The sequence below is a fragment of the Podarcis filfolensis genome (genome assembly GCF_964270895.1).
Source record: "Podarcis filfolensis genome assembly, chromosome: 1".
Classification (NCBI taxonomy): Eukaryota; Metazoa; Chordata; class Lepidosauria; order Squamata; family Lacertidae; genus Podarcis; species Podarcis filfolensis.
This window is the reverse complement of record NC_139604.1, coordinates 62,355,965-62,383,319: the sequence shown is the minus strand read 5'-3', so window position 1 is coordinate 62,383,319 and position 27,355 is coordinate 62,355,965. Positions and strand designations below refer to the sequence as shown.

At 44.9% G+C, this 27,355-nt stretch overlaps 1 protein-coding gene across 4 annotated transcripts in view; it reads left to right on the top strand.

The window, feature by feature from the left end:
* DUSP8 (dual specificity phosphatase 8) overlaps nucleotides 1-25,658 on the top strand; it is an 81,695-nt gene extending 56,037 nt beyond the window's left edge. For all 4 annotated transcript variants that reach the window (XM_083575140.1, XM_083575142.1, XM_083575141.1 and 1 more), the window contains 4 exons: nucleotides 11,749-11,915; nucleotides 13,545-13,704; nucleotides 14,702-14,825; nucleotides 15,661-25,658. In XM_083575140.1, the coding sequence (XP_083431266.1) occupies nucleotides 11,749-11,915; nucleotides 13,545-13,704; nucleotides 14,702-14,825; nucleotides 15,661-16,774 (1,565 nt within the window). In that variant the 3' untranslated portion in view covers nucleotides 16,775-25,658. The remainder of the gene's footprint in view (nucleotides 1-11,748; nucleotides 11,916-13,544; nucleotides 13,705-14,701; nucleotides 14,826-15,660) is intronic.
* Nucleotides 25,659-27,355: the final 1,697 nt, after the last annotated feature.

Genomic DNA, 27,355 nt, shown 5'->3' with positions numbered 1-27,355 from the left:
GGATCCGTTCCAGAGCTCCAGTCGCATCCCGAGGAATTCACAACTGGAGGTGATGCTTCTGTGCATGCGCATGACGCAGTTTAACGCTTCTGTGCATGTGCGCAGCACATAGAGCACTTCTGTGCATGCGTGCGGGGCGAAACCCGGCAAAATACTTCTGGGTTTGCCGCATACGTATCCCGAAGGATACATAACCGGAGGTAAACACAAGTAGAGGTACCACTGTATAGTGTTCCAATCAAGGGAAGTTATAGTCCCACTCTATTCTGCCTTTGGCAGACCACACTTGCAGTACTGTTCTGGGCACCACAATTTAAGGATATTGAGGAACACGTGCAGTGGAGGGTAACCAAGATGATAAAGCGTGTGGAAACCAAACCTTATGAGGAATGGTTGTGGGAATTGGGTATGTTTAGCCTGGAAAAGAGGAGACTAAGAGGAGATATAATGGCCATCTTCAAATATCTAAAGGGCTGTCACATAAAATATGGAACAAGCTTGTTTTCTCCTGCTCTGGAGTGTAGAACCCGAACCAATGGCTTCAAGTTAAAAGAAAGGAGATTCCAACTAAACCTCAGGAAGAACTTTCTGACAGTAAGAGCTGTTTGACAGTGGAGTGGACTTCCTCAGGTGGTGGTGGACACTCCATTTAATAGTTTAAAGCAGTGGTTGGATGGCCATCTGTCATGGATGCTTTAGTTGAGATTCCTGCATTGTAGGAAATTGGACATTGTAGGAAATTGGACTCGGTGAATATCAGGATCCCTTCCAACCCTACAATTCTATGATTCGCCAGTCTGAGCTGCCTTTAGTGCTCTTCAGTATTTTATATTCTAAAGTTATATTCAAGGACTTAACGTGTTGGAATAGTTAGAAAATTCATTTTAAAACCGATAGACTTCATTTTCTTCATTGTAGATGAGCAATTAAGGGACGGATATTCTAACACAGGCATAGGCAAACTCGGCCCTCCAGATGTTTTGGGACTACAACTCCCATCATCCCTGACCAATGGTCCTGTTAGCTAGGGATGATGGGAGTTGTAGTCCCAAAACATCTGGAAGGCGAGTTTGCCTATGCCTGTTCTAACACTACATACATAGCTTTGTACTTTTTATCAGTCAATATTGAATAACTACCACCCTGATTTCATATGTAGAATCCCCATCTCACCTACACTCATGCACTAAAAACCTGCAGGCTGGGAGAAGTGCACCTTTTCACAAATCTGACTCTGACAATGGTAGGGTGGTATAAGGATTTACAGTGTCACTAAACTGAGTTCAAGTGATTTTAAGTAGATGCATTTTGTCATTCTGCCCACCTATGGCTTAAATTGGGGGGGCGGGGTCCTAGCTAGGCAGTGTAGACTTCTTTATTTCCTCTTAAGTAATACAGTAATGTTTAGTTTTGTCATAGGGTAAAGGAAGGTTTTCAGCAGTACTCTTGGAAGAACTTTCATGAGTCCATGGAGCTGCAGAAAATGTTGCACATCAACAGCTCTGTGCTGGGGGATGGAAGTTGAGTCAAAATCAGGGGTCAGCAACCCTTTTCAGCCGTGGGCCAGTCTACCATCCCTCAGACCATGTGGTGGGCTGGACTATATTGTGAAGGGGAAAAAATGAACAAATTCCTATGCCCCACAAATAACCCAGAGATGCATTTTAAATAAAGGACACATTCTACTCATTTAAAAACACGCTGTCCACGGGCCGGATTGAGAAGGTGATTGGGCTGCATCCGGCCCATGGGCCTTAGGTTGCCTACCCCTGGTCTAAATCTTACCCTAGAGTAGGTGCCCAAATCTCTAGTCACAGGTAGTTTTCAATGCTTTATCAACCAGACTTGCCTAGCAGATGGCTTCAAGCTCTATTGTCTGAGGGGATCACATATCTTTAAAGTACATAAGATGGAAGATGATATACCACTATCTGCAGTTAAACAAATACAAGGCCCTGAATCATTTTACATCCTTTTACAGTTGTCTAGTATTTGCTGTCCAAGAGAAGCCGCAATATATATTATTTCTGACCTAGTTGCTAAAGCCAAAGCCAAACTTGTCTCAGAACCTGTTTGCTAGGGAGATCTTCCTCCACTCATTGATAGGCAGCTAGCTAGTTGCAGTGGCTTTTTCACCTAAAGAACAGTGTGAAAATGCATGTGCACCACAAAGAAAGCTAAGGCTGCATCTGCTCCCTCCACTGCCACCACACTGACATGACAAAAAACATGAGGGGTTTGGAGGTATATTGTTCTCTAGATAATGGACTGTGAAGTGCAGGCCTCATTCAAGAGTTCCATACAGATGCTGGCACAATGATTGCATCAATGGCTGAGCAAGCCTTTTGTCCAGATCCTGTGGCTTGGTTTTAAATTGGTGCAGGAGTGACGTACAATCGATCAATGCCACAATGCAGATTGCAAGGGCTGGTTGCACATCGGCGCATAATGATGTTAAACTAACCTGCTGCTTTGTTCCTGTGTAAAAACAGCTAGGAAAAAAAAGATGAATTGTGAATAATCAGTGGAGTTATCTTGGATGCTGTGATTGCTGGCCATTATTCCTGTATTTTTAAGGGATATTTCTAACATGTAGGCTCAATGCTTGTTCCTGGTTTCATAGACCAGGGATCCAGATATGCTTTATGCAAACAAGCCCAATATATTTTAATTGTTATAGCAGCCAAATAATAATGTATGCTTGTTCAAGAAATACATTAATTCAAAGTAAGTATCTTTATTGAAACCACTGATTTAAGACTGTCTTTTTATTGGTGATGTAATTCATGATTCTAACAGCCTTAATTTAAATCAATCCACCTTACTGGGGGGGGGGAGGACATTTAAACATGGAATCCAATTGTAAAAGAGTAAAGAACAGAGGGCAGGGGAAAGAAATGTTTAAGATTAAGGAAGCAAATATTTAGAAAACTAAGAAAGATGTTCAGTCTCAAAAAAGGGAAGGAAGAGCAAGGAAAGAAAATATAACAAGAGGAGCATGAGTGAGATAAGTTGAAGGAACAAGATAAAATTAAAGTAACACATTTGTCAAAGTAGGAGCAGTTAGCAGCTGTTGCATGGCAGATAGATTCCACCAAAATAGGAGACAACAACATTAGGAGAAAGGCAAGTTGGCACGGCAGGGTTAGGAGATGAATAAAGAGAAATAATATTTTACAAAAGGTGGCAAGGATTAGACGAGGAGCAAAAAATTGGGGGGGGGGAGAAGCAGAAAGAAAAATAAATATTTTGTGATCAAATATTCAAACATGACCACTGGAAACCAAGAGAAATCAAGAGCTGTTGCCAAAGGAGATCAGTGGACAGGTTAGAAGATAAGTGAAGGAAAAGAATTAGCTGTAAAAGAACTGACTGTTCTGCAAGGGAACACAGAAGAATAGGTGGGGAAAGAAATCAAGGGCAGAAGAATAGATTAGGAAAAAGAAAAAAAAGAATCCAAATCAATACAAAACTAAGCAGGGGAGTAGTTGAATTTAGAAGTAGAAATCACAGAGGTAATTAAATTGTAGTTAGGAAGAGGAAGACAGAATTGCAAAGACAGCACTGCAAAGTAATAACTAAATCAAGAGCAATCTTGGGGAACTAGGGGATTTCCATGGAACTGTAGGGAAGCCAGTATGTGCCAATATTTACAAAAGCGGACAATCTTTGGTGTAGAGGAATAATAGATTGGCTTCCGCATGATCAAAAAGATGCTAAATGCTTAAAACATAAATAGCCACCAGGCACCACATTATGGTGGAAACGAGTTCTTTTCCAGCAAATGGACTTTTTGATACTTTGATGATGGTGATGATATTTCTTTCACATTTCTGGTTTTCATACTATAGTTATTACAGAAGAGAAGGCTTTCTTAGTGATCAGGCACTAACCTGGGGCTTGCAAGTCTAGCTTTGTTGACTTCAGTTTCATAGATGGAAAAGACTGCATCTGCCTGAACTCTGGGGACTTTCTTCAGAGTTTTCCCAGGCAGCTGCTACCAGCTGGGCTCACTAGGCTGAGAAAGTGATAAACCACGAATGAGTTAGTTGGGTGTTGTGTCTAGAGAAAACCTTTTCCGTGTGTTCTTTGGGAGTGCAGCCATTAGCTGCTGTGCCACAGATTTCCTGTGTGGCCTTGGAAAAACTTGCTCTGTGTAACATGCGAGATAAAAGTTACATTTCCACGTTACTCTAATGCTATGAACAGTGATATGCTCAAGACTGCAAGTGTTCTTCCCCTGCCCACCCCGCTAATATTCTTAAGAGGGTCTCTTCTCCAGTCTTCAGAGAGTAGCTAGAAGTGACGAAGCAGAAAAAGGTCCTCCTTTCCTTCCACACTGCAGTTTTAATCTGAAAACTTAGGCGCAGTACTACACCCAGAGCTCAGAAACTGCTCACGCTACTGAAATTCCCTGTCACAAAATGCACCTAGAACAATGGGAGTGTCTAACACTGCATTTGACCCTATGCAAATTGCCATAACAAACCTTCTTTATGTAGCTTGAGAGACAAAGTGCAAAATTTCCAACTGTACCTGTGGTCCAGCTAATTTCCAACAAATCATTTGCAATGAGCATGGCGTAGTGGAGACTGGGATAAATGATGTTGGTTGCACAAAGAATGATTGGGTGAATCAAGCCTCTCTAATGGCCTAAACAAGACAAGGATTAAGAAAGCTGTCTTCTGTGTCATTTAAAAGCATGCTCTTATTTCTCTTGGATGGTGTGAGGTGGGATTATTTAATGTCTCCAAGATGCTTTAAGATGCTTAAATAGAAAGGTTGATTCATGAGTAGCTTGATTGCTAAAGCGGCGCCTGCATGTGGAGTAGTCCCAACCCTTTTCTGCTGACACCCAGGTGGTGCCCCTGGGACATCCTAATCACTTGTAACCTTTATACCATATGTTTTAAAAGAGTGAGAGAGGCAGGTGCCAAGTGTTCTCTCCATATTAGATCCCATATCTACTCTCAGGTTATAGGGCACTTTACTATGCAGGTAGACAGCATTTGCGTTGATGAAGCAGCACTTTCCTTCTCACAGACACTGCAGGCTGAAGGCTTGTTCACTCAGAAGTTGCTACCACAGGTAAAATGAAGGGACGACGAGCACTCTAGTGCTTGCAAGCGAGACATTTCAGGCACCCACCTGGGCCATTCAGAAAGCTGTTTGTGCAGTATCTGCAGAACTGTGAACCCCATTCATCACAGAGAGCAACCGTGTTCTTGATTATATAACTCCGAGATGAAAGAGGAGCCACGGAAGAAAATCCTTTTTGAGCTTTCCAGTGGCCATGGATTGCTTTTCATCTCATTTCATCCACTGATGTGTTTTGGGGACATGTAAACGCATTCAGGGTTGATACATACCCAGTTATTGTTATTTTTTAATTATGCATTAAATTTGTATACCACCCTATACTTGCAGGTCTCAGTTCTGTTCACCACAGTTTAAGCAGGATATTAAAAATCTGGAAGGTGTGCAGAGGAGGGTGACCAAGATGATAAGGGGTCTGGAAACCAAGCCTTATGAGGAATGGTTGGGGGAGTTGGGTATGTTTAGCCTGAAGAAGAGGAGGCTGAGAGGTGATATGAGGGCCATCTTCAAATATCTGAAGAAGGAGCAAACTTGCTTTCTGCTGCTCCAGAGGGGAGGACCCAAACCAACAGAGTTGAATGACTATAAAGGAGATTCCAACTAAACATTAGGACATGTTTTCTGACAGGAAGAGCTGTTCAAAAGTGGATTGAACCAGCTCAGAAGGTGGTGGACTCTTCTTCTTTAAAAAGAGGTTGGATAGATAGATATACCAGGGATTCTTTAGTTGTAATTCCTGCATTTAGTAGTATAACAAATCAGGGTGGGGTGTGCGGGCTGCACCGGGTTTGTGGGGGACTTAGGCCGGTACAGTGGTCTGTAGGGTGGCATGAAAGCTGCTGCATGTCAGGGATTGGGATTCTGTGTGGCAGGGGAGTTTGTGGGCGGCATGGTGGTTCCTGGAGTTTTGGGTGCTCTGCAGTTCCTGAAAAAAGAAGTGGCTGCCCTAAAAAAAAGCTCAACAACTTTGATTTCCCCCTGAAAGCTCCAACCCACTGCTTGCATTACCAGAGTTTGGACTAGATAGCCCTTGTGGTCCCTTCCATCTCTATAGTTATATCATTCTGTGCTTGGTAATCTTGTCTAAACCCTCCAGGAAATCTACAGCTCTGGCCGGCCTCAGGATTTTCGACAGGGCAAGGTATCCTCTCTTGAAGCCTCAACCAGATCTCCTATTGGAGAGAGCACTTATAAGTAATCTGAGAACTCTTTCCGCCCACGCTGTCCCGCATACAAATGCCCTCCCTCTCGTAATTCCACTCATGCCAAGATAATACCACTCCTAGGCCATATAGCTTGTCAAATAAAAGAACCACAACTGTACAAGGCCAGGACTTTTGTTATTTCCTGACCCCCCCCCCCTTGCTTGATCTGATGCTAGAAGGGCAACTAGCATGTGTTAATAGCAAAGCCAACCCAATCATCAGTCATGTCTGGAACCCTGCTTGTGGCCTTTGCATTTTTTGCATTAAGCTGTGTTGACTTCTTAAGATTAAAAGAGGTTTTAAGGCCACTATTGTGGCTGAGAGGTCTGTCCCCCCCCCTTCTCATTCCTTTGAAGGATTGCTTAAACCCCAGTTTAGATTAAGGAAATTAACTATTTAATTGGATATTTAACTCCCACCCCTGTTCCAGTGGGACTCAGGCAGACTTAATGTTTCTTTATTCTATCCAATAAATTAGCTTATACAGCCTCTGCAAGATCATGCTCATAATGAGGCCTGTATCTCTGAAACAAAAGCTTGTTGGGATAGGAGGACGTGTGCCAAGAGTAATATCAGATGCTGGGCCCTCCTTCCCTCAACGAATCCCCACTGGCATTCTTAATAGACCCTGCATGCTTGCTTGCATTTTCCTGAACAAAACTAGCAGTGAATCTGCTGACAGTTAAATTCCCTCTGCCTGTATTTTCTAGTAAGGCTGTTACAGATAAGAGCAGCCTGGGTCTGAGCAGATTTCTCAGTGCCCCAATTCCTCCCAGTTGAAAATGGGCATAATAGGCAAGTAAATGAAAGGCATGTTTCTCCATCTGCAAAGATTCTAAAGCCTCAAGGGGGACGTTTTTGCTGAAATGAATGGGAGCTGTGCAAGAGCTTAGCAGTGCCCAGTGGACTGAGCCCTAAAACAGAGCTACTGCTCCAACATGGCAAGAGGGTATTACTTAAATTAGGAAGTGGTAGGGCACAACCCTGCACTACATGACCTCCTTCCTATGACATCCTGCAGCATAGTGACAACTGGCAACCGCATCACTCTGCAATACAGATTGCAACAGGGCAAGAAGGAACAGTGATGCATAGCACATGTATGACCAATTCACACCACAGTACAGATTATTTAGCACATGCCCAGTGTAAAATCAAGCCATAGCTTTGTGCTCCAGGACATGCAACCTTGTTTCTTTGTCTCTTGCATCTATTGGGAGACAAAAAAGCAAGCAAAAAACAACCCCCCTCCCTGCCTGACACGCTGAGTGCTGGCTATTCTTAGCTTTTCTTCTGAGTATTCAGAAAAACACATTAGGGAAGGAGGAAATTATAGCTCAATAGCATGCATAAGGGTGCCAGGCTCAGTTTCTGACACCTTCAGTGAAAAGATCATGAGCAGAATAGATCTGATGGCAGCAGACCTGTATGCTTAAATGTGGCTCTACCCCCAACCATATGGAAGAAGGAAGGGGTGGTTTTTTAGGGACAAATACATGGCGACCCGGTGTTCACAGCTTACCTGTCCGCAGTTTCTGTGATGGTTCTCTCCTTCTTTTCTTCTCAGCTAAACTCCAGTAGCAGGAGTGTTCTCAGCTGAGGAAAGTGCTTGAAGAGTAAGGACCACAGGGACATAAGCTGCAAGCAAGGGGAGGATTCTGCATCCATTTTGCTGTTAGAAACAGACCATTTACTCCCTCTTTCTGCAGTTCTGTCTTGAGGGGGTTGAGTGGAGAGATCTATATCTAAATGCACAGAGCTGCCAGAGCTAGTTTGAACCTTAGCCTTAGAGAGCCTCTACCACTCAGAATACACAATTCTGTCCTCTAGATGGACCAGTTGACTCAACTTGGCATAACACTGCTTCATCCATTTGCAACAATACAACAAGTTGTGTAGAGGATGACTTCTTTTGTCTAGTCTTTCCAGATGCCCAGGTCTTGACTCCTGGATTATCCGCCGACACCCCTCAGACCAAGAAAAAATAGAGAATTACATATGCTTACATACACACTTCCCAACCCTGTAATTTATGCTTCATGGTGAAATTGATGCAATTGGGGGGGGTGAGGGAGGCAGCTAGGAGTAACCAGAGCTCATGTGCACCTGTGCTAATCTTGTTTCGTTCATTCTGATTTAATATCCCAGTTGAGGGGTGATGTCATGCCACAAAGAGCCACAGAGGAAGTGGTGTTGCAAAGTGCATTTAACTCCTCACATCCCGAATGGACAAGACTTGGTGATTTATTTTTTAAAAAAAAATTCTAGTATTTATCTGGCAGCAGAAATAGTGTTGTTCACAAATATTATTAGTGTTTAGGGATTGGGGTTTTTTTTGTTTAGTCAATTGCCAGATTCTGCAGGGAAAGCAAAAAATATACCTTGTGAAGCATTAGATCAGAATTAGGCCTTCCTTTATTGCAAGCAAGGCTGTCTCAAGGAAGATGCTTGCGTGAACTGTATGGTCAGGATTTACCTTCTGATGAGAGTAGCCAGGAACAGTATTTTACGTAAAAGGTGGCTTTTCAATTGTGCCTGGCACAGGGGTGGAAAACACAAGTCCTTTGTAAAACAATTTTTTGTCAAACTGTATTATAAATTGGTGCTTAAGCAAATATTCCTCCTACTGAACCTTTGTAGCTTTTTCCAATTTAGTTGTGCCAATCCAATATAAGATGTGCAATTTGGAAAGTAAACTTCACAGAATCTCGCTACTAAACATCAGTGTTTCAGAAGAAGTCATTATCGCCGATATGTCCTTGCTGCTCAGTTTTGGGAAACTGATCAGAACAAGAGCAAGCCTGAAGCTCTAAGCTAGAACAAGATCTGTTTGATTCAGGTGCTGCTTGCTATGCCATGTTCTGCAACATCTGGAAAAAAAATCACTGTGATCTGTTCAGAAATGAGATTCTGCCATCTATCTCAGCCGCCCACCCAGTATATGGGCTCGCTTTCCTAATTAGTATTGTACACGGGGCAGCTTTATTGGCCATCCACTCGGGCATGAAATAGAAAAGAGCTCTGTGTGCATGCGTGGGAGCCACAAAGAGAGAGGCAGACTACTGAAATGCAGCATGACTTTGACGTAGGTCTGTTTCAAGTACAAAGGCCTGCAGCTATGTTTGCTGTGATTCAGCTGGAGATTACGGATGATGGACCGGGGGGGGGGGGCAGGGATCTACCAGTAACAGACCGGCGCAGTCAAAGGATCCTAGGAGAGATTTCCTAAGCCACTGATTTTCAGATTGTTCCAGAAGGAACACTAGGGTGAGGATCCTCAATGAGAAGATCACTCAAGGCTTTCCTGAAAGGCTGCTTTTACCCAATGTCACAATTCTTCCCTCTGAATATGTGGCTTCAGCAAAGTCTTGGATGTGTTTGAGGTCGGTAGTCTTCAATCTTAATAGATCCAGGTCCTATCTTTAAATGAAATGTACCTTGGGGGTATGTCCCGCTTCTTAATTATTATTTTTTAACATATATTTGTATGGTGGCAGTGCCGTTGGTGCAACCCAACTTAGTATCCTAGGTCACATTCTGATTTCACTCGGGGTAGCAGGGAGACCCAACACCTCCAGCCACTGCCCTGAAGGAACTGAGGGTGTGCTCTAGAAAATGCCCTAAATTTGTCTACAGCACACTGGGTTATCCCGGCAGCCATAGCAAGGCTTCCTTGGCAGAGAGGTCAACACAGAAAATGTACCAAAAGGTAGGCAATTTGAAGAAACACTGCTCTGGTCAACGCTTTCCCCGCAGTCACTTCTAAACCTACAACAACACCACTGGCAACTGCCGTTTCTCAGATGACAAGCGTTGCTCACATGTGGCTGCTAAAGATCCCAGGGGGGCTATTTATAAAAGAGGAGTAAAATTAGCCCATAGCATCCTGGCCAAATTCCAGTGCAGGTAATTTATTTCCTGCCTTCCTAGAATTACATGCATACACATTCTCTCTCTCTCTCTCTTACTCCACCCCCACCCCCTGCAGATTCAATTTATTTTATTTAGCATGGTGTGTTTATCTGCTGCTCTCCCGTCACTAAGATACTTGGTTGCTTTGTAATCATTTAAAAATCTGCAGGCTGGAATCAGCCTATGCTGCTTGCTCATGCAGCTGGGAGGCGACAGCCTCCTAAAACGTTAAAGGGTAATGTGAAAAATAGTTTATCCTGTTGGTGAGTTATTGGGGATTGACAGTAGACAGCACATGTGAATCGGCTGGTGCCCCGCCCCCCCAAAAAAAACCCCGGTACTGAAAGCTATGCACAGTAATCGGAAGAGAAATGGTGAATGGTAAATCCACCCTCTGTTTACTATTATAGTAAAGGCTGAAAGAATGAAGCGATTAATGGATATGATAAATGAGCTGATTCATTAAACTCAGATTTAAAATGTGGGGTTTTTATTGGAGCGTGCAGCACACTCGATTTGGTGCTCAGTGCTGATGACAGCGCTGTTGAAAGCATTGCATGTCTCAGGATTTCAGCAGGGCGTTTATTTCCCGAAGGGAAAACGATGTGATGTTATTGGTTAGTCCGCAGAATTGTTCGCCTTCATTTCAATATCCACAAAACAGCACACTTCTTTGAGTATGTTAATATTTATTTCAGTCAGTTGATTAGCTAGCCTAGTAATAGGTGGAGAGCCCTAGCCCTGTCCAGAGAGACCACACACAATGCTTCATGCACCAAGGGATGGGGGCAGACGGCAGGACTGCAACAAAGGAGTGAGCTAAGTGTGGCAAGGGAGGCGGGTTTAAAAGCCTTTAAAAGCAGGGGTGGGAATGCTGATGATGGACTCCAGTACCATCAACCCCAGCCAGTGTGACCAGTGGTCAGGAATGATGGGAGTTATAGTGCAACACCACCGGGAGGGGTCACAGGTTCTCTAGCCTTTCATTAGATACCAGGGAAACACCTGTCTTTGTAATAGGTAAGTGAGCAGGGAAGTTTATAGATCTAGGGACTAATCATAAAAAGATGAATTTTACACACCCAGACAATCTGTGTCAGCAGAGGTCCAGTGTTATCCCCAAGAGTGTTGCTTTATTTTTATTATTGCTAATGAATAGAATTGTTGCCTTTTCCGTCCTCTAGAGGACAGAAAGGGACATGGCATCAGAAGCCCATCATGTGTAACCAAGGCAAACGGTGAAGGAGCTTGCTTTTATATGCATCTAGTATCTAATGCTCTTGTGGGAGCTTAGGGTCTTAATATGTAACATTATGCATTTATATTATGTGAGAATAGAATATAAGGTTTCCCTTCAGTGTGAAAGAATGGGGTTTAATTGTCCTCTTTACCACAGGGTCATTATTTGACTTTGGGACTTTGCTTCCAGTACTCTGATTCAGTTCCCTATCTGCAGAACTTTCATAAAAATCATTTTGTGGGGAAATGGGGATAGTTGCTCAATAACCTTATTCCCTCCACTCTCTTTCTCCAGGGGGCTTTGCCACCTTCTCATCTTGCTTCCCAGGACTCTGCGAAGGAAAACCTACTGCTATCCTGCCAATGAGCATCTCCCAGCCATGCATGCCAGTGGCCAATGTTGGCCCAACTCGCATCTTGCCTCATCTCTACCTAGGCTCCCAGAAAGATGTCTTAAATAAGGTATATCATGTAAAGAAGAAGAAGAAGAAGAAGCGGGGAGGGGAGGGAGGGGTAGCTTGCCTTAAAGAAACCCTTCCCCTTAAGACTTGGGAGAGCAGGTGGGTCACCTGTGTGGGAAACTGTATCTCATGGGTAGGCAAACTAAGGCCTGGGGGCCGGATCTGCCCAATCGCCTTCTCAATCCAGCCTGTGGATGGTCCGAGAATCAGTGTGGTTTTACATGAGTAGAATGTGTCCTTTTATTTAAAATGCATCTTTGGGTTATTTGTGGGGCCTGCCTGGTGTTTTTACATGAGTAGAATGTGTGCTTTTATTTAAATTGGATCTCTGGGTTATTTGTGGGGCATAGGAATTTGTTCATTTCCCCCCCAAAAAAAATATAATTCTGCCCCCCACAAGGTCTGAGGGACAGTGGACCGGCCCCCCGCTGAAAAAGTTTGCTGACCCCTGCTGTATATTGTCTGATCAGGACAGGGGTGGGCCATTTTTGAATTGTGCAGCAAAACAGAGCTATAGACGTGAGCTCCCTTTTGAAGTGCTAAGGACATTAGCAGCAGGAGCATCAAAACTGCAACGTTGACCCTGAGAGATCTTTATGACAGGGGAGCCAGCTGTTTCTTGCCAGAGCCCAGTGCCAGCCAAGCTAAAGAATAACACTGACCTCAACTCTTCCATGTCCAGCCTCAGAGCCAGAGGATGAGGTATTAAGCTTGGCATTCAACAGTGACTGATGGTGAGGTGAGGGCAAGGGAGAGTGTAGGGAACGGCAGCCCACATCTGCAAGCAAAGAACCCTTTGAGCAGGCCCCAAAATGGACAAAGATCTGCTTTGGGAATTGGAGAGGGGAGGGAACAAGCAGCATCCTTTCAAAGGACACCAGAATGCTTGGGCTATGATATCACATCAGGGAAGAGAATTTCATTGAAAGAAAAAATAATACAAGTTAGAAGAAGAAAGAAGCCGCAGTTGTTGTGAACATACCAGTGGGCACAAATCCTGGGCAGGAGGGAGCCAGTTGGGCATTCCTGCCTTGGGGGGAGGGTTAGGTAGAAGCGCCTGAACTCGAAACACTGAGAGGGGAAGGGGGAACATTTTACACAGGGACTAGAAGGAAATGCGGGAGAAAAATGCCAGGAATGTGAGCTTGGGAGCTCGGCTGGCTCCTAGGGACCGAGGTGAGAGTTATTACACAGAGACTACTTGGAAAATGGAGCCACAGAACTCTGGGGGGGGGGCATAGCATTGGGCATCAGTGGCTGAAAACAGGAGGAGTGGAATATGAGCTGGAACCCCAAAGAACTTTGCTCTGGATATTTTCGGTAAAACTCTGCTTTTAGAAGTGAGTCTTGGCTTCCCTACAGAAGTCCTGCTTTTTTCATTGTGGCAGCAGCCAGTGGTTTTTACTGAATCTTCATTGACCTCAGGCAACAGTGCCCAGCTGGTGGCCCAAACAGCCCCCCCCCTCTGTGATAGCACAGCCATACATTGCAGGCTGGGCAGCCTAGTAGCCAATAGAGGAGAAAGAAGAGGAGGCAAAGACATCCTCAGGGCCTCTGGAAGAGTGGGTGAAAACATCCTGCACTGGACTGCCAAACATCCATTGCTTCTCTCTTTCTCTCTCTCTCTCAGGACCTGATGACCCAGAATGGGATAAGCTATGTCCTCAACGCCAGCAACTCTTGTCCCAAGCCAGATTTCATATGTGACAGTCACTTCATGCGCATTCCAGTCAATGACAATTACTGTGAGAAGCTTCTGCCCTGGCTGGACAAGTCCATTGAATTCATTGGTAAGACTGTGGACCAGCCACATTTGAGGCAGTTCATTACTTCTTCTGGGCTGTAACCTTGGTTGCTGCAAAAGGCATCTGGGCAATAGTGGCTGCGTGGTTCATTTCCCCCCATCCACATGCACAGACTTCTGGTTTTTGTTTTTTGTTTAACTCTGATGTGTTCAAAACACTCAGTTTGCCCTTGGGAGGCACACTTTCTCCCTTTGTACAAAACAACCATCCTGTCCCCAGACAGCAAAGCTACCAAGACCGTTGTAAACCCATAGCATCACCTGAGGTATAGCTAACACCACTTGGGAGAAGAGTTGCTGCTACAGAAAGAAATGCCTCTTGCTCTATCAAGGTGCTTTTCTTTATCAACAACAACTATGCTCTTTCTGGTTCCAAAGATGATTGATTAAATGAGACTGGGAGTTCAAATAGTAATTTTCTTCCTAGCAAATAGAGAGGGTGGGGAAAATTAAAAAAAAAGTCTCTTTAAAGCATATACTAGTGAATGGTTTGTTTTTTTAAAGAATAATAATCCGGTGCTTTATTAGCAACCCATTGCAGGCCAGGAAGTCCCTCCACTATTTCTCATCAGATAAAACAGCAACATTATTGACAAGCCAAGAAGTCAAATAAACAAGTCATGGTTTCTAGCTTCCACTTCTTGGTTACACATATTTGACTTACTTAAACCATTTAGATTTGTGTTTTTCCTCTTTATTTACTCTTCCAATTTTGTTAAAAAGCGTCTTCCTTCAGAGTCATTTCCAGAGAGGTAGCTGTGTTAGCATGCAGCAGGAAAAACAACCAAGACACTTGTGGCGCCTTAAAAGACTGACAGATTTATTACGTTCAAGCTTTCGTGAAGGGGCTTCTGGTCCACAAAAGCTTATGCTGCCATAAATCTTTGAGCCTTTGAGGCACTGCAAGTCTCTTCGTTGTTCAGAACAACATAGATAGTAGAGTCCCAGAATATCGACCTGAAGGCTGTTTTCTTCTGCTGCAGACAAGGCCAAGGTGTCCAGCTGCCAGGTGATCGTTCACTGCTTGGCAGGGATCTCCCGATCAGCCACCATTGCCATTGCATACATCATGAAGACCATGGGGATGTCTTCAGATGATGCCTACAGGTAGGTTGCTTTCTGAAAGAGAGGGCACTAATGTTTTTCTTTGCATTTGACTTTGGGGTGTTTTTGTTTTTTGTTTAAAGTGGTGCCGTTTATCATGAAGCATACTTTCCATGTGTCTCGCTCAAGAGTACTGGCTAATAAGCATGAAAGAACATAGTGCCATAAACATTATAGGGTTGATTCCAATCATAGTCCTACCAGGTGTAAACCCATGGAAATCAATGGACGTGACTATCTCAGGTCCATTAACTTCAGTAGTCTAGTCTGATAATACCTTAGTTAGATGCCTCCCATAATCTACCTGTGCTGTGTTTTCAGTTACTCGTTTGCCAGTTTCTTCAGTATAAGCTTACCAGGCTGGTTTGCATGACTGTCAGGCTTGTAGTTGCCACTTGAATCTCATCTGCAGGTTGGCTCCCAGCCTGTTGCCAGCTGGTCCCCATGCATGTGCCAGTAGGCTTGCAGCAGACGTAAATGTTTAGCTGTTAGTGGCAACATGCAAAAAAAGAAGAAAAAGAAAGAAAAGAAGCACCTTGGTGTGACATGTGGCAGTGGCAGTATGGGGACAAGGAGCCAACATCCACAGACAGATCCCATGGCTACTGCCGTGAGTCTGAAGGTTGTCTGAAATGACCATTGCATAAACAAGGAGCAATCTTTAAAGCGTCACATTACACCCCTACTCCTTGATGTCCCAGGGTGTGTGGGGGAAACAGATCCAGCCGATTTCCAGTGCTGCATTGAATCATACAATTCTTGCAGCATCCCACGCCCAAATCCTTAGAAGTAAGAAAGGGCCCAATAACAACTGCAGCTGTCTCGTTTGCCCCAACAGGTTTGTAAAAGACCGGCGTCCCTCCATCTCGCCCAACTTCAACTTCCTGGGTCAGCTCCTAGAGTATGAGAGAAGCCTGAAGCGGCTCAAGGCTCTGAAGGCCCAAGGGGAGAAGAGCGAAGGGGAAACCCAGCAAGACCAGCCAGAAGCCCCTGAAGGCTGCAGGCACCAGATTCTGTCTACCTCAGAAAAGGCTGAGGAGCTATTCAGAAGCACAACCTCGGAGACCTCCTCGCTTGACTCCGAGAAGCCAGCGGGAGTCTCCAAGGTTGTCTCGCCTACAGCACTGCAACAAGGGCTCCGTGGCCTCCACTTGTCTTCGGAGCGCATCCAAGACACCAACCGGCTGAAGCGTTCCTTCTCCCTGGACATCAAGTCAGCCTACACCCCTAGCCGGAGGCAGCAGGACCTCCCAGGTCCAACAGAGGCAGGAGAAACCCCCAAGCTGTGCAAGCTGGACAGCCCCTCAGGTCCCAACGGCACATGCCAGTTCTCCCCTGTCCCAGACAGCCCGGACTGGCCCAGCGGGCCCGACTTCCTCCTCGAGGCCAAAGTACGGCAGAGACGGAAGCACAGGCACCAAGCCGGCTCCCCTGCCCACGGGCTGAGCCTTAACTTCAGTGGGGTGTGTGCCATGCACAAGAGCGCCAGCGTGGAGGACAGCCTCAAGCAGACGCTTCGGGCGGGCCTCCCCGGTGTGGGGCAGCAGTCGACTGCCACCCCGGCCCCCACCGGCACTTGGGGGGTGCACTTGGAGTCCCCCGGCACCCCTTCGTCCGAGAACCCCTGGTACTTCAGCACAGACTCGGCGGCGGGCGGCAAAGGCAGCGGGAGCGGGGCTCTGTTTGCCGGCGCCGCCACCTTCTCCTCGTTCAGCTGCAGCACAATCCAGGCAAGCTGCGAGATCAGGCTGAGGGACAAGCAGCGGGGCGAGCCGCGGGACGTGCGGCACAGCTGGCACGAGGACACCGCGGCCGAGAAGCAGTTCAAGCGCAGGAGCTGCCAGATGGAGTTCGAGGAGACCCTGTCGGAGAGCAGGTCTCGGGAAGACCTGGGAAAAATCAGCAAACAGTCTAGCTTTTCGGGCAGCATGGAAATCATTGAGGTGTCCTGACACTCACCTTGTGAGATCTGAGAGCAAGTTGCGTGTGCACCAGTGGGTGGGTGGGGAGGGGGAAGGCTGGCGAGATATTTAACTAGGGAGAGGGAAGGGGGAGGGGAGGGGATTATTTATATGCCTGTGTGTGTTTCCAAAGGGCACACATGCTGAAGCAAAGGCAAAGCTAAACGAATCCAAAGTCAAGAAACATAACGGTGCATGCTTGGTGCCCTCCCCTTTATTTTCCTACCTCCACCACCAAGGCAAAACCACACCGCATTCCCTTTTTTGGCTGGTGGAGGGTGTATTAACTCTTTAAAGCCTGGATTCCTTCCTTTCGCATGTAGTGCTCTCTCTGCCCGCCCGCCCCCACAAAAAAGGCAGGGGGAAGGGGAGAGCTGAGGTGTAACTTCAAAGGTGGGGTGAAAGAGAAACGGGAGATATTAACATTGTAAAGACTTCCACTGATGTAAAAGCTTTTTTTTTCCTTGAAAGAAGATTATTGTTGTTTGATCTGCAGGTTTGCAGTGGGGGAAGTCTAAAGGGAAGCAGGTTCTTTTCTTGTGGGAGTACATTAGCAACTGTTGATATTACCCACCCGCTCCCATTACAGGAGGAGAGCTTCCCTCCTGTTCCATCAGGGTTGGACATTATCTGTGGGTGGCTCCTTCCCAGACTGGGCTACAGAAACCTGGAGGGGCTAAATTTCAGTAGCTTCCCTAGGTGTGTGTCCCCCTTCCCATACTGAGCATGCTCCTCTTGTGTTTCTCTGGCTAGAATTCTTAAATGCTGCACTGCAGCAGCCCTATACATATATAAATATATATTATATATAATATAAGAGAGAGAGAGAGAGAGAGAAACACAAAGAAAAAAGTTTAAATGGTTTTACTACAGTTTTTATTGAGACAAATAATATTTCAACTTTTCTTTTTAATTTATTTGAAGCTGTTCATTCTGGCAATGATTTTCAGACAATGTAGGGGCGGTACTTATCAGCTCTGTTTTTACTGTGTATGGTATTTAAATCTGAAACACGAGTTTCAAAGCAATATCCTAGGCCTGCGGCTCCTTCTGTAACTCACGTCAGTGACGCAGACACCCCAAAAAGTGGGATGAGAAATCTGTGTGTATGTGTGTGAGAGAGAGTGTGTGTGTGAGAGAGAGAGAGAGAGAGAGAGAATGCATGTGCGTGCACTTTTATTTAAAAAGAAAAGTGAGAAAATGTTCAACACAAACTGAGCCAGGAATCCTTCTTAATGCTTCTTTACTTCCTACACCTGTCGCATCTGCAATCAAAGCCATAAAACCTTTCTCTTCCTGGGTCTGGGTGGAGTATCACGGGGTTCCTTTATAAGAGAAGGAGAGTCCTGTTCTAAAGTCAGGAAGGGGCATCAAGAGAGCTTGATGAGTATTGGGTTTTCTTTTTAATTTTCTCTCTAGAGGAAATGTATTGGACCTGGGGGTTAAATTCCCAGAGGATGAGTCCCTTTCCAGCAGCCCAGGATATCTCCCAGATGAATGATGGTGACAATAGGCCATTCCCTGCCCTTCCAAAAGGGGGTGGATTATGGCGAATGGCCATTCAGATGCTGCTCTTTTCAAACAGTGTTCAACCCAGTCTCCATCAGGTTTTGTGGAAGGGGTTAGGGAGATGCTTGATGCCTAAAACCTTGGCAAAGGGTGGCTTTAGCCCGCTGAATGCATTCTGTTATTGTGGTACTAGAGGGGAAAAGATCATTGAAGGTTCTTAGGGATCCATCCCACTGTAAGGAAGTGTCACTTACTGCTGCAAGCAGGAATTTCTTCCCAGCTTCAGTTCTCCATCATAAATTTGTGCCTACTCTGAAGTACGTGTTCACTTTCTATCAGGGAGCTGCTGCCATACAGAGACTTCATAACGATGCAATTCAGCCAATCAGAAAACAGTCCAAAGACAAATATATAAACAAGTAAAAGACCAAACTGAACAGCCTTTTGAGAAAAGAAGTTCTAGGAAAGATAGAAAGTATTTCAGCTGTAGTGCAAAGGACCCAAAGGATCCATTCCCAGCTCTCCCACCTTCAGCAGTCATCTTCCAACTGATGTGTTCACAAGGAGATTAGCTTGGCTATAGACCCTATTTGTCTTATCATTGAGAAATCGTGTTCATTGGCTGTGATATTACCCACAAAAGAAACCTAGTCCTGAGATCCCCACCGGCATACTTCATGGGGGAATGGTTGGCTGTAAGAAATCCTCCTGCACAGGATTTCTTTTCCTTTTTTCGGAGATAGGGAAGAAAGATTCTCCCGACACTTTTCTAAAGATGTACACCAAAAGACAGAGAAGAGGACAGGGTTAACCCAGGGTATTTTGACCCTTGAAATGGATAATCCATATCTTCCCACCTCATCCCAGTGGTAAAAAGTATAAGAATAAAGTACACCACTTATGTCACTCTTTAATGGCAGAAATCTGCTGCCTGAAGTGGCTGCTTCGTTCCGTTTCATAGTGGGGCTGGCCCTGGATGAGGATGAGCTGGAGTCTGTTCCCCCTAGCTGAACTAAGGCAGCCTTGCCCACTCTAGGTCTTGTTGGGATGATGAGAGATGTAATCCAACAACACCTGGGGCCAGGGGAAGGCTGAACCTAAGAGCAGGTTGAAACATGGTGGTCTTTTTTGTGTGTAGTTGCTAGGAAGGTTGCTGTGCAGTGAAGGCTCTCTACAGAGGTGGTAACATTTGTAAATCACCAACTGTGCAGATGGGCCCAATCGCATGGAGAGCCGAACGCCAGCAAATCACGTTCATGGTTGCCATCTGTCCATGTGATTGGACTGATCTATGTAGTATGTAGCTGTGAAATATTACCATTCTGACACGACGCTGCTGCACAAAGTATTTTTTGGAGGCCACGTTGTTCACATTGGTCTCTTGTTCTGCTCCAAGTGATGGCCTCAGCAGTATGGTCGCTCCAACCCACAAGGCAAAGGTCCAGGTTCCAGCAGGTACTAACCTGGCAAGGCAAAGTCTAGGTTCTGGCAAGGCGAGAGCTCCTTGGACAGCAGGCTAGAGACTCAGAGCAGAGCTCAGATGTTGTCTTGGCACTATTCAGCCTCATGCTGAACCTTATGTAGGAGCTGCAGCTCTGTGTAGCCAACTCTCCTTTGGGTGAGAGGATTCTCCTTTAAAGGGGCCCTTCCTGCTTTGACAGGCAATGGATCCAATGGAGTTAGGGAGACTCTAGTTGCATGAGGGCTTCTAGAGTCCTTGGAGTCAGAGGAGGGCACTGTGACCATCTTGGACCAAAAAGGTGCTGGAACAAGGGGCTTCTGCTGTGCCATTGTTTCTGGATAGTATGGACATTTGCAGCTGACCAAGGGTCGATCCCTCTCACATTCTGAATATTTGGCCTCATCCCCCAAAGTTTGGGAGTCTGACCCTGGGGGCTTGAGCAGGAGAATGAGTTAGCAAGTCAGTAGAGTGTTGATAATTCAGCTAATAGGGCAAAAGTTCCCAGTCACAAAACACAAAAGTGGGAGGGAAGAACATTTTCGCTCTTTGGCCACGCTGGTCTTCTTCCCTTTTGAGGAGTAGCAACACATTCCCTCAACAGCTCCTGGCAGAGGCACTGCAGTGCTGCTTCCTTCTTTTGGAATACAGGCCTAGAGCCATCTCTCTTAAAGCCGAAAGCACATTTTTCTCTTTGTGTAACTGATTTTGCATTTGCTCCTTTCTTATCACATGCTGGTCTTTTGAGCCAATACCTCAGGGTTGTTTGTGTAGCTTTTAAATGAGAAAAAAAAATTATTTGAGATAAAAGCAACTTCATTTCTTTTCCCATTTTCTTTCTTGTTGAAATGTGATTTTTTTACAAAAATAAAAAATCCTACACAAGACAAAAAATAAATAAAAATCTCAGGTTCAGAGCTTACCAACACAAACCACAGGGAGCAGCAATATGATGTTTTTGCATCAGATTGTCTGTTTCCTGACTGTAACAATTGCTGTCTGTACTCTACCAAGACATAAGGTAGAGACCTCATGATACTTATTTTACCAAAATATTTTCATATTAGATGCTGCAAGCTCAGAAGTGATCCGACTGACCTGCATAGTATTTTGAAAGTAGCATGACAGAGTAGTGGGGGCTGGGGGAAGTGGAATAGGATAAACATGGGTTACCTAGGTTGAGAGTTTCTTTTTGATCCCTCTTCACATCTTCAACCATAACTTAATGTATCTGGGTGCTTAATGTATATTGATGCTTTCAGATGCTTTAAGTTCAGAATCCTCATTTCCTCCAGTAGATTGCATCCAAAGGGTGGATTAACCCTTTAGCAGCATGAAACTCCATGTTTTAAACCAGTGTTTCTCAAACTTTGGTCCCCAGCTGTTGTTGGACTACAACTCCCATCATCCCTGACGGCTGGTCCTGCTAGCTAGGGATGATGGGGACCCAAGTTTGAGAAACACTTAATCCTGTGCCTCTTTTCCTGTGGGACCAACAGGAGAATAGCATTCAGACATGCAGGTGATCAGAACAGATATTGCTGCAGAGCAGAACAGTTCATAATGGAGCACTGCTTTCATAAATGGTATGCAGTAGACATGAAGGATGAAATTTATAAGGCTGTTAAGCAATCCAGTCTTCAGCAGTAACTCCCCAGCATCTCGGCTTTTCACAACTAAATTGCTGTCCTAGGTTGGTTGTTGTTGTTTTTGCAAAAAGTCCACAAGGAATTAAAAACAGTCACTTGGAAAGTTCACAGATCATTGGCACTGCAGTGTTCAGCATGTCCCTTGGGAATTTTTACAGGGATGACCTGGAAAACCCTATCTCTTTTCAATGTCGGCTGCCATCTTTGCCATGACAAAATGTGCTACTTGCACTCTGTGAATACCAAGGGCCCTTGAGATCTGTTCTGTGTTACAAGTGTAGCAGTGTTTGGTGCAGAAAATACCACAAGGACAAATTCGTGACAGCTACTGAACACTTGAAATTTATACAAAAGTGCTGCAGTCCATTTTGTCAGACGAAAACTTTCTCAATTCACAATCTGATTTCAGCCAGTGCTGCAAAGTCAATCCTTACAGTATATTTTAGCAACTAATAGCATCAGTGGGGAAGGACAAAAATGAATGGTTGCTTGCTCTGAAGAGCTGCCACCTGCTGTCATTTCAGAGCAATCACTCCTCCAGAATGAAAAGGTGGGGAAGAATATGTGGGTAGTCAGGCTAGCATTCCCAGCAAGCTGCAAAATTGCCAACAATTCCCTTCAGCAGGAAAAAAAAAGTGGGCCAATCTGAGTGGGGGGAGGAATTTCTAGGACAATTGGTGGAGACTGAGGTGAAAATCTGGGGATTTTCTCAAATGAAGAGAATATCAAGAAAAGAAGAACAATTTAAAATAGTGAAAGACACAGTCTTAATCTTCACCCTTCTTATGAAAATCAAATTTGCATTTTCTATTTCCTTTCTAACCTTGTTAGAAGCCATATTTGGGCTATTTTCCATAGCCCTATGTGGAATGTATCCTGCAGGAAATAATTTACCACTGCCTTATATTGAAAACATCAGAAAAATGCCATTATGCTTGTCTTAGTTGAACTCAAAAGGCATCTATGTCTTGTCTTTATTGGGATCAGGTTAAGCCCACAGGTGACCTAGAACAGCTTTTCCTAAAAATATTATTAGCTGTTTAACTAAGGGTTGCCATATTTCAAAAAATGAAAATCCAGCCACAAAAGTTGTTGAGCTTCTTTTGCTAAATTTCAAGCTTTTTTAAAGGAAATTCGCCAATATCTACATGTCCAACATGGGCTGCCATACGGCCGGCCAAATCCCAGCTATGTCTGGAAAATTCTGGACGTATGGCAACCCTAGTTGAACTCGTCAGTTGTTGTCAGCCAGGAAATTGCTCCAGGGGACCTCCAATTCTAATCTGATGTTCATGCTTCAACTACACAGTTATCTGCCACAGAATTATTGCCAACTCAGTAGCAGCATGCAGGAGAACCAAAGCCCCCATGTGAGAACTCAGAAGTAGGAATCTAGGGACTGCAAATAGGTTCTGCTCACGGACAATCAGAATTAGTTGAAAAGATTTGATTTGCTGTGAGACAAGTGTCTTCTGGGATGCAAATAAGGTCTTTAAGCTTTATTGAAAAGGTAAGGCAAAGAAAAAAACCCCACTACAAAACAACCACCCTCAGACACAACAACCTGGCCTTGCGTATGATGCCAGTGAAATATCCCAGGAACTTTTTAAAAAATTCCTCATAAATCCAAGCTCTAGTGTTTGTGGGACAATGCAGGCTCTTTGAGTTCATAATGCAAATCTTGAAGTCCAGGACCAACCTTACCATGAGGCAGTTTGCTGGAGAAGATTCTGGAGAAGTATCATTTTCCTGCCTCTTAACCCTCAAGCTTAAAAAACAAAAAGTGCTGGAGATGGGCTGTTTTGAACTCACTTGAGGTGCAAAACACTAAGGCTGGCACCACCCAGGTCTATGGTGAATTTCTGGCTTGCAGCACCTTCTCTTTGCAACAGCAACAAAAATAGGTTGAGTTTCCCTCCCGCTTTGTAAGTCTGTGCTATGTTTCTTTGACCCTCCACCTCTTTTCTCATCTGCGCTCTCTTGTTTTATTTATTTTCCCTTTTCCCTGTGTTTCTTCATGTAGCCATATGCTCTTGTTCTGTCTCCTCTCCTGGATGCCATCCCTTTACAAGGAGCTGTTTTCTGCCTTCCTCCTGATCCTAATGCTAATGATAATAAGCTATCAATGTTGTAATTGCAATGTATGAATTATAGATTTAAGTATTTATTATTATTATTATTATTATTATTATTATTATTATTATGTAATTTTACTTCTATGTACGTTGATCTTTGTTTCTCTGTTGTGAGTATATGCAGAACTTTTCCATCTCCAACTGCCCTTTTGCCTTCCCTGACTCCTTGTAGGTAGCGGCTGATCAGTACTGTGGCACGTCAGGTCGTTAGATGTCATGAGGAGGAACAGATCAGTTCTTGTGGAGTTTGGAAAGGTGTGGAGTGGCTATCTCTATTCCACGGAAGTTTCTAGGGAGCAACAGAAGAGTTCCAAAATGATTTCAAATTATTAAGTAGTACTTTAGAAGATACAGAATCAACATATTCCACATTTTCTTCATCCTAGAGCAGTGATGGCCAAACTTGGCCCCCCAGCTGCTTTGGGACTACAACTCCCATCATCCCTAGCTAACAGGACCAGTGGTCAGGGATGACGGGAATTGTAGTCCCAAAACAGCTGGCGGGCCAAGTTTGGCCATCACTGTCCTAGAGCTTGTCTGCACTGCAAAAAACGTTTCAGTGCAATGTCTTCCCAAACCCTAACTCCCCCCCCCCTAAGAATTATAGGGCAATGACCACATTTCAGTAGTCCAGATTTCTCCCTAGAGATATAACAAACAAACAAACCTGCATCTGTGCCCGATGATGAAGCGTTTAGTTTCCAAATCCTATCATAAAAACTCTGAGTTTGACAGCACTGTGCTCTAGAATTTTCAGCCACCTCAAGAACTGGGATTACGTTGGTCCAAACAGACCAGAAGAGATTTAAATACTTATGATTTACTTAGAAGTAAGGACATTTCCACACAGGAATCTTAAAGGAGTTCTTGCTTCAGTTGCGTTGTTACGCTAATGCAAAATTCTCCCTCTTCCACATTAATAGTGATCAGAGATTCACATCACTAATGAGAAAGTTCAAAGGTGAATTAAGATTAAATTATTACTGGAATTATTGTCCTAGTAAAACTAAAACCACAATATAATTTATACAAAGTTCCAGGTCATGAACAAGTCTCCAAAACACCCTCTGATAAATGTGCTGAGGCCTGTTCCTGTATGAGAAAGAGCTGTCCATGTCCATTTCTCAAGGAATTTAGGATGACAGAAACTATCAGGCACAACCCCTGTGTGTTTAGGTATCATCTGGTGACTCATGTCTCAACATTCCTATATTGCTAAACACATTTTCCTTCCCAGCATTGGAAAGAAATGTCAGTATTACTGAAAACTCCAGTGAACAAAAAGACTTATTTGTCTCCTGCAAAAACACCTCTGTGCCACAGTACTTTCCTAGCCAACCTTGGTAGGAATCAGTTTAAGGTGATATTATTAAGAATAGCCATCAAACAGACTATATTTGCAATGCAAAAGACACAAAAGGTGGAGGAAGAGAGGCGCAGAATGAGGTCTTTCCATTGCAATATCTTACATTTATTTATTGTTGCTCAGAATTCTTTTGGAAGGAGTAGAGAAACTGAGTTACCTATATTCTCAGGAGGCATACGTAGAATCCCTTTTTGGTCTCTTGTCTTCAGAGCCATGTTTTTATCCCAGGTCTCCTGTCTTGCAAACATTCACAGACAAAGATTGATTAGGGGCGAGTTGTTGGAACCCCCTAATCCAGGCGCAGAAAGGAAGGTCTTAGTCTGTGGGGAAATCCTCATACACAAGAAGTGAATAGGTCTCAAACTGAGCAGTTCAGTATCAAAGGTTGCCCTTGGAAGGCTGGGGAATGAGTTTTGAAGTCCCTGTGCTATCTAGGATTGAATTCCGAGTACTGTCCCGGGTGGGCTACAGGTTGGGTGGGATGGGGTGGGGAATAGACTTCTTGCATCTAGTCTGTGAGTTCGTTCCCTCTCTCATGAGTCATGATAACCAAAATGCATCCCCTTCTGCCTGCTAAAGGAATGCTGACATTGGATGTTGCCTGGCAGGACTAAGTGGTGCACTCTGCCCCGGCTTTGACTTTATTTATTTATTACTGGAGGCTGTAAACAGCAGTGCTTTTTTACCCTCTCTTTCTTTTCCTTTCTTTTGTATTTGGGAACAATGTGTTGTAATAAATTCCTAATAGATGTTTTAACAGCCAGTGTCAGTTTTGTTCTTTAATGATGTGTTTGTGTGTGTGTGTGTGGAGTGACAAGGGAGGAAGAAAAGGGGGGGGGGAATGAGAGCATTCATAGAGGATCACAATAAAGCTGATGGGAGCAACTGTCAGGTCAGCTGAAACAACAGTATTTTACTGTTCCAGCCAAGAAAGCCCACATTCTGCCATAGAACCAGTGCTGGGATGTGAATAGGGGCAGCCTTCCCCAACCTGATGTCGTCCAGATATTTTGGATAGCTCCATTGGTAGAGTATGAGACACTCAGTCTTGGGGTCTTCTGGACTGCAGGGGGTTGGACTAGATGATCCTCGTGGTCTCTTCCAAGTCTACAATTCTGTTATTCTGCATCTCCCATCAGCCCCACCCGGTTGGCGAAGGCTGGAATAAGGATGCCAGAGAAATGAAATCTCTGAAGATTCCTATATGACACTTGTCAGAGCTGCCCAAGGTCCCAGCTCACAAAGGACCAACGCTGCTTCGTTGTTAAGTACAAAAGTCTTTATTGAAGTTTAGTTTCACTTCCAGAGCCGCAGCGCGCAGCTCTACGTCTCAACTGTCAGACCGCTGATGATCCCTCTGAATCTCCTCCCCCCGTACACCAGTTTAAGACCCTCGCCTTGCTCCACCTTTTCCGCTGCTCTTTCCTCCTCTGGGTCCGCCTGCCCGCTGGGGTCTCGCCCTTTCTAGCCTCTTCTGACGCTGATTCCCCTGAGCCTTCTCCCTCCCTCCGGCGGGCTTTAGGAGCTGGTTCCCCATCCAGGTCTCCTGCTGTCCCCCGCGCCTGCACATTTGAACTTGGCGTGCGCGCCCAGCCAGCAGCTTTCCTCCTGACCATTCCACTGCTGCTGTCACTGCTTCCCCCTTCGGGGGGGCTAGCTGCAACTGACCTCCCCTCCGTTGGAGGCGTGGTCAGCCCTGACTCCCTCTCTGGAGGAGACACTGCCCCTGACACATGTGACTCCTCCCCCCCACTACGCTCTGGTGGGGAAACTGGTCCCGATCCCCCACTGCTGCTTTGGGGTTCCCCTCTGGCTCCTTGTTTCTGGTGCGTCCCCCCTGGGACCCCCTTGCTCTGACCATCGGCGCCCCCTTCTGGGAATCTTCTGATTCGCTGGAGAAGCTCATGGAATCTCTCGGGCCACTGTCATACTCCCCTACGCTTCCCTCGGATTCTTCCCCTTTGCTCTCCAATTCCTCTCTCCCCAGTGCTCCTGCTCCTGATTCCCTGACAACACTGTTTTAGAAATTACCTAGAATTCCCAGGGGACCCATTTAAGAGGTAGACATACAGGAAGACTCGGGAAATCACCTCAAGACACTTTATTTTTGATCTGAAAGGCTCCCAGCAGACACACAAATGAAGGCCAGGACACACTTAGCGGTAATGGTCAGGCTGGAAGCCCCTAGCAAAGATTAAGCAATGGTCTTTATAGGGTAGGATAGGATAAGTTACGTTTAGGCTAAGTTTGTCCAGACTGAGCATGCCCATTCCAGAACCTTCTAACTAGCTCAAATACTGACCAATCATAAAACTTCGCCCTATATATCAGAACCAATTACAGAACATCAACCCACTTAACATAGCACCACACCTAGAATGTTCCCCCCAACTCCACTTCCCGTCTAAGTTCACACAAAGTTTACCTCAAAAGAGACTTGTCTTAACAGTAGAA